The sequence below is a fragment of the Podarcis liolepis genome, assembly GCF_965112155.1.
Source record: "Podarcis liolepis genome assembly, chromosome: 7".
Taxonomy (NCBI): domain Eukaryota; kingdom Metazoa; phylum Chordata; class Lepidosauria; order Squamata; family Lacertidae; genus Podarcis; species Podarcis liolepis.
The window spans coordinates 28,763,896-28,779,452 of NC_139561.1; the positions used below are offsets into that span (position 1 = coordinate 28,763,896).

Below are 15,557 nucleotides of genomic sequence, written 5' to 3' on the forward strand. Positions count from 1 at the left end.
TCCTCGCCCCAGAATAGCTTCCCGACTCACAATCCCCAGGTAGTGCTGTGCTAAACCTGCCCTCCAGTTTCCCAAAACCATTCTTTCTCTGCAGAATTGGCACCTGCTTCTTCAACTTTTGCCTGCCAGCAAAAGGAAAGCAGAGAGGGCTCCAGCCTAGCCTCCCGTGGAAGCGAGTTGCATAATTTGGGAGCTACCACCAAGAAGGCCCCCTCTCAGGTGGCGGGACTGAGAGAAAGCCTGCCACAAAGATCTCAGAAACACAGGCAGGCTCATATAGCGAGGCAGGGTCCTTCAGAAAGCCTGGCCCCAACATTTATCCAAATTAAATGACAAAACCCATCTTATTACTTTATTTCTTTAGTCGTTTTCTACATTAAAAGCATCTCTTACCGAGCATTAACATTTAAAAAACAACAACCCACCGCTCAATGCTTTTATTCTTTCCCCCACCCCAAACAAGAAGGGGGAGGTCCATTCTGCATTCAAAACACATCATTCCTGGATATTTATAGAACTTTATGCACAAAGAATAAGGCAAGCCCATTAACTAAACCACCCAGCTGTAAATTCAGCGCCGTGTCAGCCCAGAAAGACGACGGTGCGACTTCCAACATTCAGCTTTACCTCTATTTATTAGCTGAATTTTTTAATTATGGCAAATTGATTATGAACACACCACCAGGGATTCTAACTAATTAGAAGTTCAAGGAGGACAATGATTTGGGGGAATCTTCGGCAGCTTCTGCCAAGAGATATAAATACAGCAGGGCCAAGTGAATCCTCATGGCTGGGGCTGCCGCCTAAAATCTTTTCTCCTCTTTTTTTTTGGTTTTGTTTTGTTTTAAAAGACTGCAGGCCATGTAAGCTAGGAAAGCAACAGGGAGCCAGGGAATGAACAGGAACCCTTCCCCGGGAATCTCCCATTCTCCTAGGCCACAGCAACACACACTCACTGAGCAACGTCAAAACTCAGGGCTTGAGCACCTACGCTGAATGGAGGAGGTCCCAGATTCCAGCATCTCCAAGGTAAGGACTGGGAAGACTCCTGGTCTGAAACCTCAGAGAGCTGCTGCCAGCCAGTGTAGACAACACTAAGCTACATGGACCAGCAGCCAGGGCTCTGTATAAGGCAGCTTCCAACACCTTAAGGGAAGGGGTAGAATGCTTACTTTGCAGGAAGAAGGCATCTCCAAGGAGGGATGGGACAGACCCTGCAGAACCAGAGCCAATCAGTGTAGAGAAAGGATGAGGAATCGGCAGCTCTGGTCAGGCCTGGTCAGCACAGACAATGGTCAGGCATGATGGGAGTTGTGGTCCACGGACAAGGAGAGGGAAGCATGTTGGGCATTCCTGGTGTAGGCAGAACTGAAGAAGATGACCTGACTCAATATAAGGCACCTCCACAGTGTTGTGAATTCGGGGGATCAGTCTGGAAGATACCTATGGGGCCCTTCCAAGCCTATGGTACAGTTTATGTGGGCTAGAAGCTATAACAGGAAAGAAGTCAAACAAGTAGTAGTAGAATTATTTTTACCCCACCCATCTGGCTGGGCTTCCCCAGCCACTCTGGGTGGCTTCCAACCAAATATTAAAATACAGTAATACATCAAACATTAAAAGCTTCCCTGAACAGGGCTGCCTTCAGATGTCTTCTAAATGTCAGGTAGATGTTGTTCTCTTTGACATCTGGTGGGAGGGCGTTCCACAGGGTGGGCGCCACTACCGAGAAGGCCCTCTGCCTGGTTCCCTGTAACTTGGCTTCTCGCAGTGAGGGAACAGCCAGAACACTGTACCACCTAAATGATGGGGTAATAGTCTTCACTGCTCAGCTAAGTACCTGGCACTTGCATACCCAAGGAGGTTGATCTGTTGCCATGGAGACAAATGGGGGGGGCTTTTCCCACCTCACCTGGGAATAAGCCAAGGTAGGCTGTGTGTGTGTGTGTGTGTGTGTGTGTGTGTGTGAGAGAGAGAGAGAGAGAGAGAGAGAGAGAGAGAGAGAGAGAGTATGGCTGATGCTGAAAGCTAGGGAGCCACAAGCTAGGGAGCTTGTCTTGCTCCAAGCTGGAACCAAAACTGTGACTTGCGGCTTTGCTGGAAACCAGATGGGGGGGAAGCCATGCTGTGAGCCCCTCCACCCTATGCTCAGCTTGTACGTATGTGCAAATAAAACCATATGTCCTAAAGACACCACAGTCTCCATTGACCTTCCTTCCAAGGAAACCGAACCCTGGGCAAGTACAGGCGCCCATGGAGCCTCTCACTGCTCAGAGATTGGGGTGTGTGCAACCATTTGCTACTTGTGGTAGAGAGCATGCTTTGCAACCCCAGGAGACCCCGGGTTCAATGCTTGGCAGCCTCAGAAAGGCTGGGAATCCTCTTGAAACCCTGGAGAGGGCTTGCCATTGTCAGATGGATCAATGGTCTGACTTGACGAAGCCTCATCAAACTTCCACTAGAGTGCCCACTTCACATTTTGGGGGTCTTTGCTCTGGCCGTCTCTCCCGCCTCCATCAGCAAATCAAAACCTTTAAAGCAATCGGTGCAGTTTGGTCCTTTCTATTCACGAGCGACTCCACCTCCCAACACACTGCTGACAACCCCACAGTTAGAGCATTTCTTCACCAACGCAGAGATGTGGTTGTCAAAAGATTGATCCCGCTCCTTCTCATGTATCACTTGAGCATAACCTGCATTTCGTTCATTCATAAAGCTTATGAATCACCTTTCTGTAATAATAATAAAAATAAAACCACCCGAGGCAATGTAAAACAACAGCAATCGCGCGTCATGTTCACAAACCCAACCATGCACACAAATGGTTGTTGTTCATCATGGCACAATTAATTATTTTAATTGCACATCGTGTTCCCCCATTCAAAGCAGCGCCGGTCTCAATCATCGCAACAGATCACATGCACAACTGGCTTGCATAGCTCCCCCACCCCCTGCTAATCTGGCGTTAGTATTTGTGAACCTGCTGTCTTCTTGGAGCATTTATCCCACAGTATGAAATTCTTTGGGGACCTGCAACAAAGTGTTGCAGTGTCTGCTTCGTCCTGACTCTCTAACAAAGGGTGGTTTTGTTCAGGGACATCCTCCTCCATTCCATGGGTTTTCTGTTTTCTTTTCCCACTGACACTTAACATTCCGTGGCTACTGAGCATGCTCAGTCCTCACTGTAATGCTTTTTCTTGAGGGGACACACCTTAGATCTTTTTAGAAAAGAAGATACATCGTACTTCTGAGAGCTTTGGGTCCCCTCGGATCAGCTGACACCTCTCCCATGTTCCTCATTGGCCTCCCTTCAGCACTGTGTTTTTTATGAGCCTTCTGTCAACCCCAATAAAGAGTTCCTCCTCTAGCAGCAAATCAAAGCTGGAGTTGTTTGTCAGAGCCATTATTTCTCGCCCTCTTAATACCTAATGTGGCAAGTGCCCTGCTGCAGATGGGAGCCCCTTTCCCCTTCTAGTCCTCCCTGTAAAAGTCCACATAAAGACCATCTCATTCAATTACAGTGAGAATGAAGCCGTAAAAGGCGTAATGTCACTGCTGGGACAGCGTAAATGTGGGGAGACAGAGCAAGTTGCTAAGCAATTGAAGGCGTTGTTTCATTCAGGGTGTTTTTACCTTCAGGTAACCTATTCCACCTCAAGGAAGCTGGACCTCTGACGAATATCTACTGGGGCATTCAAACAGCACATGCAGAGTGACAACAGACAGTCTTCTTGGTCTCCTTGCCGCTGCTGCTGCCCCAAGTGCCCCAGGGAAAACTGCCAAGGTGGGGCTCTCCTCTCCTTGGTTCTTGCTTTGCCGAAATCCAGAGCTTTCCATTAGTCTCCCTTGAATTCCACTTTGGTTAGTCCCAACCCACTTACCAGTCAATCCAAGGTTATTCTGGATTTTATTCATTCTGCCTCCTAAAGAATCAGCCTCTCTCTCTCTCTCTCTCTCTCTCTCTCTCTCTCTCTCTCTCTCACACACACACACACACACACACTCTTTCTGGTCATCCAGAAATCTGACAATGCCTCCTTCCACCCCTTCAAAGATGTCAACTGATGCACATGCTTAAAAAACCCTAACAACAACCCCAGCTCACCATTAAATGTGGTTATATGTCAAGCATTTAGACCAACCTTCTCCCTTCCAGATGTTGTTGGGACGCCAGCTTCCAGCATCCCTAGCTAGTCATCCTGACAAGTGGTCAGGGATGACCTGGAGGGCACCAGGTTGGGAAAGGCTGGACTAAGTGCAAAAACACTCTCCTCTGGTCTCACCAGTTCATGTCCGTCCCTCTTTGACTGAGAGGTTGACTGAGAGCAAAAGGAGCTGGCAGTCGAATCCGTCGCCAGTCTGCTCCTGTTGAATCGACAAGTAAACTCGATGTGGAAGGAACCGCAGCAATGCAAAATCCATCTTTGCCTGATTTTTAATCTAATCCCTCAGAGTGTTTTCAGCTCCTTCGGGTTTGTACAATTCAATAAGCATACCTCCGCTCCTTCATCTCAGACGTTTCAAGAGAGCTCTAATGGCAACCCAAAGTCTGAGCAAATTCCACCTGACAAACACCGCTGACACACAAGGATGCGCCTCACTTTCCGAGTGATGCTAGGCTAACAGATATCCCACATGCAAATACTCCTCCCCGGGGGGGGGGGGTCATGTCTTTTCCGAATGGCATAGGAGCACTGAACAGCCTGGTTCCCCTGCCTTGGTGGCCTAGATGTGATTGCTCAGAGGAGATGGGGGACTGAGAACCTGTGTGAGTGGCAGAGGGCCTGATTACCCTGAGAGTCTAGATCAGGGTTTCCCAAACTTGGGTCTCCAGCTGTTTTTGGACTACAACTACAACCATCTCTAGTTAGCAGGACCAGTGGTCGGGAATGATGGGAACTATAATCCCCAAACAGCCGAAGACCCAAGTTTGGGAAACCCACCCAAAATGCCTCCTAAAAAACATTTAGCAAAAGACATCATCAGGGTCAGTATTTCTGTATCCCCTGCATGGGGTGGCCAGTGACTTGGAGGGTTGTCATTTTGTGTATTTTTGCAATGTTAATATGGTTTAATTTATTTATACCTTTGTACCCCACTTCAGGATGCTACATAAAAACACCTGAACAAATGAATAAGAATACCCAGAGAGATGAGGTCACAATAGTCCATCTGAACCAGTGTTTCCCAACCTTTTGTCTCCAGCTGTTTTCAGACTACAATTCCCATCATCCCTCACCACTGGTCTTGCTAGCTAAGGACCATGGGAGTTGTAGTCCGAAAACAGCTGGAGAACCAAGGCTGGAAAACACTGATCTGGGACCAATATTCTGTACTGATAGTGGCCAACCAGATGCTCCGATGGGAAGCTGACAAGCAGAACTTGAATGCAGTAGCACTCTCCCCAGTTGCGATCCCCAGCAATTGGCATTCAGAAACATACTGCCTGCTACAGATTGAATACAGCCATTGTATCTCATTGTATCTCATAAGGAAAACCTGTTGGATCAGGCCAATGGCCCATCTGGTCCAACGTCCTGTTTTGACAGTGGCCAACCAGATGCCCAGATGCGAAGCAGGTCCTGACCACGACTGCAGTCTTCGTAGCCTGAGGGATGAGGCCAATGATTCATCTTGTCCTCACCAGATGCCAGTAGGAAACCGGCAAGCGGGACCTGAGCACAAGAACTTCCCCCCATGGCTTGCTGCAAATGGTATTCGGAAGCATGACGGCAATTTGTCTAAGGTAAAGGTAAAAGGACCCCTGACCATTGGGTCCAGTCGTGGCCGACTCTGGGGTTGCAGTGTTCATCTTGCTTTGTTGGCTGAGGGAGCCGGCGTACAACTTCTGGGTCATGTGGCCAGCATGACTAAGCCACTTCTGGTGAACCAGAGCAGCACACGGAAATGCTGTTTACCTTCCTGCCAGAGCAGTACCTATTTATCTACTTGCACTTTGACGTGCTTTTGAACTGCTAGGTTGGCAGGAGCAGGGACCGAGCAACGGGAGCTCACCCCGTCACGGGGATTCGAACCGCCGACCTTCTGATCGGCAAGTCCTAGGCTCTGTGGTTTAACCCACAGCGCCACCCGCGTCCCTGTTGCAATTTGTCTAAACCCCTCTAAAAACCATCCAAGTCAGAAGCCAGCAATACAGCTTGCCACAGTGAATTTTGTAACTCAGCTATGCATTGTGCGAAGAAGACACTTGCTTCTCTTTCTGCACATTACTAGGGAAACAGGCTGACAGAAGTCATGCACTCCACTGCAGTTGGGGCTGACACCCTGGAGGAAGCACTGGATCAGACCATGCACGTATGCGCTAATGATAAGTGGCCATGAGCTAGGGTAGTATCACGTACCACACAACCACCCCCAATTTCCCAGGACATCCTGGAATTGCAGAACCCACAACGAAAGATGCACACCCCAATTTTAATCAGTGGAATGTTGGAGGGTATAATATCAGTCTGCCCCAGCACACACACAAAATATGTCAAGTAAGAAGTCCTTCTCCCACAAGATGAAGCAGCAATGGAAACCGTAGCAAACAGGGAAATGGCTGGTGGGCTACTGGTATGTCATGAAAGCAGACAGCTACAGCTCTGGCCTCAAGTGGGCTCCCCGCTTCTCCGCTTGGGCATTGCATTTGCCTGGTTGACACAGCCATCGCTTCGTTGCCCTGTGTCAGGAGGAACCGGCAAGTGACACGCAGCTTTCAATATTCATGAGCAGCCTAATCAATGCCCAGCGTCTGGGAGCTGGGAGTCTGTGGCAACAAGGAGTCTCAGGATAATCTGCATCTTAATGGGCACCAGAACGAAGTGAATTGCAAGAGAAGGGTACCCGGCGCAAGAGTTTTCCATTGATTTGTGACTGCACTGCCTTGTCATTAGGCAGAAAGACACAGAGAGCACAGTCCTTCGTGCTTCTGCTGCTGAGAAAACCCACCCAATCGCTACCCAAATGCCACTTTTGTCAAAGATGCAGAAATGGCCAGGCAGCCTGAAAAGGACTTTAGACTTCTTCGAGCCAAGATCCACAGTGGAGCAACATGCAAATAAGGCCACGGGGGGGGGGGGTTGCCAATGGAAATGCTTCCCCCGTACGCCCCACAAACCACGGCAGTGCCCAATCTGACTTGTGCCATGGAAAGGGGCTACCCTCTTGCCGAATTAGATTCAGCTCTGTCATTAATCGCGTCACCAGCGGGGGTGGGGGATGAGTTAGAATTTAAGATGGTCTGATGGTGACACACACAGTGTTTCCACGGATCCCTCCAGGGGCAGTTTAATTATTAAGTATTGAGTGGGAAAAGCACATCTCTAATGGCTAATGGTCATTACAGCTCCTTAGCATTCTAGAAAGCAATTTCAGTGCGGATGAGAGGTACCACCAGGCATCATATCCCTTTAAAATCCTGACATGTATTAGGCACATGTTTTATTTTATATTTATATCCTTTAAAAAAGAAGAAGAAAAAGTCAAAACTAGCTCAACGTAGCAGAAGCTCAAACTTTAAAATACAAGGAGAATCAATCACAACCACGACATGCAGTCCCTTGTGAAGCAACTGAATAATAAAATACAGCAACGCATAAACTTCTGTTATATTGATGGGACTTTGTACACTCTCTTTTACATCTGAACAAATCTGTTTTGTTTTTTAAAGCTGTCGCTGGCTCCAGAAGCCATTTCTTCTCAAGCACTTATTTTGGAAACCGAGAGCAGGACGAATTGAAATTTGCTTGCATGCACAACTCTGGTATCACCAGTAACTCACTTGTGAAACTTTTTCGCCATTGATGTAATTCACAATTGCAATGATGATGATAATGAAGAAGAAGAAGAAATGAACTCAATCACAATAAGGGTTTTGGTTTTTTTTAACCTGTTAAGCAATAAACAGCTTTCAAAAGCTTCCATAAAAAAACTGTCATCAGGGAGACAAGAATTCCCCAAAGCATCACTCATCTTTCAAGACGCAAGGATAACACACACACTCCCCTTACCAGAGTAAGAGAACTCAAAAAGCTCTGCAAGAGAAAAGCACAGAATCAAGTCCCTTCCAAACTGTCACAACTCCTTCCAACTCCAACCAGTTAGATTCTTAACTGCGGCTTCCATTAGCCCCATAACCAAGTCGCAAGGACTCTCCAGAGCAGTGTTAGAAACTCAGATATGAAAGCTAGGAGCTAAATGGCACCTTAAACCTAGGTTAAGGGCACAACGAAGGAAGTCTAGGCCCAGTTTTTATATATATATATCAAGAATACAAAGCTGAAAATGAATGAACTGTAACCAAAATATTATGTTCATTTTTCATATGGTCTAGTCCTTCCCCTGCCCACCCCCCCAATATTCTTAAGAGAGTCTCTTCCCCAATCTTTAGAGAGTAGCTGGAAGTGGGGAGGCAGGAAAAGGTCCTCCTTTCCTTCCACTTTGCAGTTTCAATCTGAAATCTTAGGCACAGTATCGCGCCCAGAAACTGCTCAGAAACTGCTTGCGCTAATGAAATTCCCTGTCGCAAAATGTGCCTAGAACAATGGGAGTTTCGAACACTGCTCCAGAGTGCTGGGTTTAGCCCTACACCAACAGAAACAACCTCTTGCTCGCAAAAACAGCAATATGAGACTCTCCTACAATAACAGGGATTACGGTAACGCATGAAGGTAGCCTTTCACAAGTAAGTGGAGCAGAGCATTTTAAAATACATATATATGGACGCGACATTTTTTAAAAAACAACATCATCCTACTTGCTCAGCTGATGCAACGAGACATGGCAGCCCCCGCAATGAAGCCCCCCTCGCCTTGTGCACCTACCTCCACCCCCTGAACCTTCAGCTTCATATGATCTTCTCGGGTGGTCTTCCCGTCTTTCCGCTTCTTCCAGCAATATCCATCTTTCCTGTATTTCACCTTCTTCCTGTTGTATAGGATCATAGAGCCATTCTGAGGCCTGGAAAACAAAAGGAGGGTGGCTCATCAGAGAGGCCGAGCAAATCTGCGTTCACACCCAACACCTGGGATGCTGCTGCCTCAAAGCTGTGCGTGAGTCCCATACACACACATGCACAGAGAGAGAGAGGTTCAGCCGTCAATTACCGGGGTAGAGAACTCACTCCTATAAGGTGACCAATGGCAGTTACTGTAGAAAGAAAATATTCTCCGTGTGGCAGAAAATTATCACCTACCTAGTATTCCTCCTCCCTGCACCTCTCCCAAAACCCACCTGGAAATTTCTCCCTAAGGAATGAAGCCTGCCAATCAAAGTTCTTGCAGTGCAACAGCTAAGAATGAGAGTTCAGAGGAGGCAGCGCACTAATCCAGCATAGCATTGTGACAGAGAGCATGAGCTATGAGCTGGATGCCCTCGGTTCACATCTCAGGACAGCCATGGAGATGCTCAGTGGCCTTTGTCAAAGTCCTCCCCCGCCCCCAATACACACACAATCTACAAATATGAGGACAGGCCGACTTGCCTGGATTGCCCAGACAATGTATGCAAAGGGCTTTAAACCAAAGAGCCACACTTTGGGTTTTTTTACAGGTATCTGGGAGAACTTGCTGGAGGGATCCTAAAAGCCCAGGAAGCCAACACAGCAAAAGCTCCTTCCAAGGGTAGACTGAAGCTGCGAAGAACTCCTTCTCCCCTCCCCATAACCAGAAAGGAGCTGCAGAAGGTGTGGGAATTCTGGATTGCAGTGGGGTGGGGAGATCATATTTTGGAGGTGCTCCCTGAAGCTATCAATGAAGCAGCACCAGCACTTAGCAATGTTCCCAGCTTGTCTCAATAACAATTTGGGCTGCCTGAGCATCCCCCCAAACTTCTTGAAATATTCCAGGGATTGCTTGCTTGGCTTTGAGTATCTGAAAGGGCTCAAAAGGCCCCAGTTGGTTTTGCGCATCCCATTCCTCCCCAACCAACCAACCTTCCCACTCACATTGAAAGTCATAATTAGGAACATCATTTTCAACCCGTTCATCCACAGGGGCACCTGCCTACCCGCCTGCAAGCACTTCCTGCTGGTGGTGGTTACCTACCCCTCCCACTATGCAAAGTCAAGAGTTGATTGATTGATTGATTGATTGATTGATTGATTGGTGACTGATTGCTGTCAAGGAAGGCAGGCACTGGCAGAGGAGAAGGCATGGAAGAATCTGCCCATTCCAGTTTTTCCCTCCACTTCTAATTTTTCTAGTCAGTTCATCCCAGTTTATTAAAAACAGTCCTCACAAAAACTTGTCAGCATTTTGAAGTGCATTTCCCAAGTATCCATATTTTTTGCATGCAATTTCCCCTCCTATATTTTTGGATGTTATTTTCACTAATTGCATGCATTTCCATGTACACGTTTCTTGGCTGGAGCTGGCCACCACAAAATGTGGAAGAATGAACAAACTTCAAAGTGCAGCTGCTGTTCCCCCCCTCTTCTGCATGTTTTTGGGAAGTGTGAATTAGGCAGGTTTGCATTAAATTAAGGAGATTTACAAGAAGTTGTGGGCCAAACCAAATTTGTCTCCCATCCCTACAGAAGAGAGAGAGAGAACAGTAAAAAAAATCTCACAGCCTGCAAAGAGCATTTCCAGTGATGTCTCAACGGGGTCTGCAGCCCATTTGAAAAGGGACACACATTTCTGAGTGGGGGAGTTTTGATCCGGAGCCTGACTGTTAGATCTGAGCAAAACCTCTCTCCCTAACACTCTAAGTTAAAGCAGACACACAACTTTCTTTACATTCAAAAATGTAACCGGTCTATTAACCAGTGGTCTTAGAAGGAACTGTGAAAAATGTTCCTGCCTCATTCTGTGTGATGTGTCCAAAGACTCTTCAGCTTGTCTAGAGTCTTGTGGTGGGGTCAGGAGGGGGGGGGGTAGGGAGGAAGCAGCAGAAAAAAGGGGGGTTATACTGATTATGTTTATGGTCCACACAATATCTCATACTTTTCAAAAGAGTCTCTCTCTCTCTCTCTCTCTCTCTCTCTCTCTCAACCCATCGTTCATGATTTAAGTAAAAAGGAAGTTTGGAATAAAGAAGTCAGATTAAAACACCAACAACCCAGCATTGATTTCCCCCAGAACAGAACAGGTCGGTGTTAGACCTGGCTTTTGCTCTGTCTTCATCAGCTCCAGGGAAGCCCCCAGATCTCTTTCAGAAATGTCCTTCTTGGCATAGCTACAGGGGATGGTGCAGCCATTTGTCCAATAAACATCTGTCGCCGTCCATTCAGCCCATGTTTATATATCCACCCCCCAATCGCTTTACCATATGGCAAATTGATATAATAGAAATACCACTCTTGCGCAAGCCATCCTTCCCTCCCCCCCCCCCCCACACAAAGAAAACAGCCCTCAGTAAACCCAGAATTCACAAAGAAGAGATTGTGCATCATTTTCAGACAGCAGCCATGGAGATGGCTGCAAAAATTTATAGAAGTACATTAGTCACAGTAATTTGGCTTTGGAACACCAAGAACAGAAAGAAATACAACAACATTAGCAGCAGTTGCCGCCATAAACAACTTCTGGGGAAAAACCTGGAGTTGGCGGCATTTGAGCACGTAAATCTCTTGAAGTTGTGGAAGTGAAACAAAATCTACGCGAGGAACTGAGGGTGGAAGGAAGTCACTCTCTCCTTGCTCTGCACACCCCCAAACACATATATTAACCAGAGTGTAAAAGACCCCCAAACTTTCTTTGTGCTCAGGATCAGGCAGCCGTTTTCAGGGAGCAAAAAGTAGCAAGGTAAGTACTTTGAGGGATGCCTGAAGGAGCACCTACCAGCTTCGGGTTTGAGATCTGCCGAGAGGGGTGGGGACTGTTTGTAGCTCCATCCATGGGGTATGGCTACTAGAGATGATGGAGGAGGCTCTGCTCTCCACAGTAAAAGGAGGTGATGCTTCAGAAAAGCAGTTGGTGGAAGGGGGAGCGCTCTTGTGCTCAGATCCTGCTTGTGGGATTGCCCTTGAGGCATCTGGTCGGCCATTTTGAGAACGCAGTGTTGGACTAGATGGGCCACTGGTCTGATCTAGCTGCAGGGCTCCTTAGATATTCTTCTCCATTTGTTTAGGGGTTTAGCATCCCAAAGTAGTGTTCAAAGGTATAAATAAACCCAGCAGTCTCTTCCCATGTTCTTATGACACCATCGTCCCATGAGATGTGGGTGGGTCTTGTCAGACATCACACCCAGCCTACACAACGCCCTTCCCCAAGAGGTCTAGAAGTTTACCAATCTGCATCGTCCTATACCATCTGCCCCAGACCTTGTGGTCAGTGGGGAGGGGGGGCTGTTCATACTGGCCCTTCAGAGGGCTTGGCCCAACATCTGATGCCATGTGAGGTGGGGCTCCTCTGCCTCCCAATGCCTTTCCCCTGGAAGTCCAAATAGTGCAAAACAAAGTGACTGCTGTCTAAATAAAATGATTGCTGTATTGCTGCCTATCACAGGCACACATGCACTCTCTCAGTTTTGGTCGAACAAGTCCTCCAAACCCACTTGGCATGAGTGCCCAACTATCTCCCTACTGAGGAATGAGGTCTTCTCCTGTTACCCCTCCTGCAAGAGAAGAAGAAGAGTTTGTATTTGATATCCCGCTTTATCACTACCCGAAGGAGTCTCAAAGCAGCTAACAATCTCCTTTCCCTTCCTCGCCCACAACAAACACTCTGTGAGGTGAGTGGGGCTGAGGGACTTCAGAGAAGTGTGACTGGCCCAAGGTCACCCAGCAGCTGCATGTGGAGGAGCAGAGATGCGAACCCGGTTCACCAGATTACGAGTCCACCGCTCTTAACCACTACACCACACTGGCTCTCCCAAGAGCTTTGTGTGTCTGGTCCCTGCTGCCTTGCTGATGATTGCTCAAGATTTTTATTTATTTTTTACAACGGGACATTTGTGAAACTTTTGTTGTTTTCTCTCCTTTTTTTTTAATGGTCTTACAGATTTTAATTTTCAGAGGTCTGAGTTATGACCCTGACTTCAAAGCTGGCACCCGCAAAGCAAGGGCTGGGGACATTGTTTCACCTTGGATCAGTAAGTGTGCCAGTCTCTTCTCTGACCTTCACCTCCTAACACATATCTTAATGTTGTGCCAGTTAAAAGGCGCTTTCAGCATCATCAGCCTCGAGCTACTCATTGCTGAGATCAAGGGGCCCCCAGAACCTCCAGGAAAAGCTGACCATCTCAGGTCCCCTTGAGTCAGTGTAGGGATGGAAGAATCTATCCATTTCAGCTTCTCTCAGTTTCACGTTTTCCTAGTCTTCAGTTCTCCACATTTTCATGTAGTCCTCGTGGAAATTCGGCAGCATTTTAGTGTGAATTCCTCCTAATTCTGTATACAATTTTGTCTAATATACACAATTTTGGAACAGCAATTATTTTTTCCAAACTGGAAAGCGATTTTGCATGATGTTTTCACTAACCGGTGCATTTCTGCACTCACTTTATTCCGATACATGCATTTTTTTGCAAACAAGACTTGGCTGGAGAAGAACTGCATTGCAAAATTCAGAGAAGCACAAAATGTGAAGGATGATTTATGTTTCTATTTGCATACTGTTTGGGAAAGTACACAATAGGTAGGTTTGCCTTTAAATGTGAACTGAATTGAATTTCTTCGCTATCCCTACATCCCTCTGATGCTTCAAGGTGCTGCCCCACCGAGAAAAATTGTGGGGGGTGACGAGAGCCACCTAAAAGCAGCCCAGCTGTGCTGCCCCGCAGCTGGCAATGTGGCCAGGGCCTCCTTCGCCTCCCACTAAGACATAAGCTTAAGGACCTCACAGGCAGTTCCCAATCTTTCCTCTCCTTAAGTAATTACACAGGTGTGGCAGCCCAAGTCTCGCTGTGAAGGCAGCAGGCGGGAAAGGGAGGCTGATCGCTTTACTCCCCCCACTGAGATCAAAATTGAGATTACGAGAAAGAAAGAGAGAGAGAGAGAGAGAGAGAGCACTCCATGTTTTCCCCAAGGCACCATGCCACACAACAGAGAGCTGGGAAGGGGACCAATCCATAATCCATTTCCCTCTCGGTGAAAGTTGTCCTCCCTTTGTCCTAACACTGGAACTCCTGAGCATCCAATGAAGCTGAATGCTGGAAGGTTCAGGACAGATAAAGAAAGTCCTCCTTCATGCAGCAAGTAGTTAAACTAGCAAATGCCTCTGAATGTCAATTGCTGGGAATCACAAGTGGTGCTTGTGCTCAGGTCCTGCTTCCAGGCTTCCCTTGGGGGCATCTGGTTGGCCACTGCGAAAACATGACGTTGGACTAGATGGGCCTGATCCAGGAGGTTCTTCTTATCTTCTTAACAAGAGATGCATAGTGAGCACGCAGGACATAGCAGCTGAACACCCCCGGGCATATGAGTGGAACACACCCCTGGCACACCTGTTCTGCTGTGAAGATGCACCAGCAGAATGGCTTAAATGTGGCAGAGTTGTGGGTGGGGTGGAGTGGGATGATCTGTATCCTTGATTCCTCCAGACCAGCAGTGCTTGACCTGTTGCATGAAATCCCCATCACAAAGGTCAACGGAAAGAGGGAGGCGAAATACACACATGCATCGGTGACCACCTTGCCTACGTCCCTACATCAGATATGGTGGTCTTGGGGCTACAACTCCTGCCAGCCCTGGCCAGCATTACCAGTGGTCAGAGGTGATAGGAACCTATATTCCAAACATCGGGAGCCCACCAGGACAGAGAAATATGGACCAGACAACGCTGGGCTTGAGGGACCAATGGCTTGATGTGGACCACCCTTCACAGAGGGATGATCCTTCACAAACCTGACTAGTCTATACACCCTTTTCAGAGCTGCATGCCCTCATGAGCAACCTTCTGGTGTCAGTGGTAGGCGAGGCCAGAGGCAAATGTGGGTGGAGCAACAGGTGTGACAGATCCTCCATGTGGTCTTATTTTCCTGGGACAGTCCCAGATTTACAGAAACCACTCCAGGTTCTAATTTGATCCCAGAATGTCCTGCTTTTGACATCCCTATTTTCATCCGAGAAATGTTGAATGGTACAGTATGGTGCTTAGCTTTGTACAACAGGTGCAAATCCAGATACTCCAAAGCCAGAGGTTTCCAAACACACACCTCCACCCAGCGAAGCAAGAAGCATTTATCACAGTTCTGGGCCAAATCGCTTGCAGGAGGTACACTGAGCTGGGCACACCAACTCTCTCAGAGATGTGGGTTCAGGCCCCTTTCCTTCAGCAAGTCTCACTCCCTTTATCTTTTGCCAGCAGATTCCCTTCTCTTCTTAGACGACCTTCAGCTGTTCAGCAAAGAGCTTGAGCTGCCTGCGGCTGCTTAATAAGTATTTTTACATATTCCTGGGTCTCCTACTCAAGGCTTCCTGCAGGTGCTGTTCCCTGGCAATCAATGATGAACAAACTTTGACCGAAGGGTATTGAAGGCAACCAATTCCAGATATCAGCCCCATGGCCTATTTCAACAACAGCCCTCCAAGTCAGTCTGTTCCTCGCAGAAGCCAACTAGTTTTTGGCGTCATAACAAACAAGGGTCAAATTCAACCTGCTGCAGAATTATTC

General features: G+C 47.5%; 2 protein-coding genes across 6 annotated transcripts in view; one reads left to right on the forward strand and one right to left on the reverse strand.

Annotated features, from left to right (window-relative positions):
• UTS2 (urotensin 2) overlaps positions 1-15,557 on the forward strand; it is a 579,903-nt gene that overhangs the window by 453,473 nt on the left and 110,873 nt on the right. The gene's annotated exons all lie outside the window — the stretch shown is intronic.
• CAMTA1 (calmodulin binding transcription activator 1) overlaps positions 1-15,557 on the reverse strand; it is a 706,892-nt gene that overhangs the window by 407,692 nt on the left and 283,643 nt on the right. For all 4 annotated transcript variants that reach the window (XM_083512793.1, XM_083512795.1, XM_083512792.1 and 1 more), the window contains exon 4: positions 8,826-8,961. In XM_083512793.1, the coding sequence (XP_083368919.1) occupies positions 8,826-8,961 (136 nt within the window). The remainder of the gene's footprint in view (positions 1-8,825; positions 8,962-15,557) is intronic.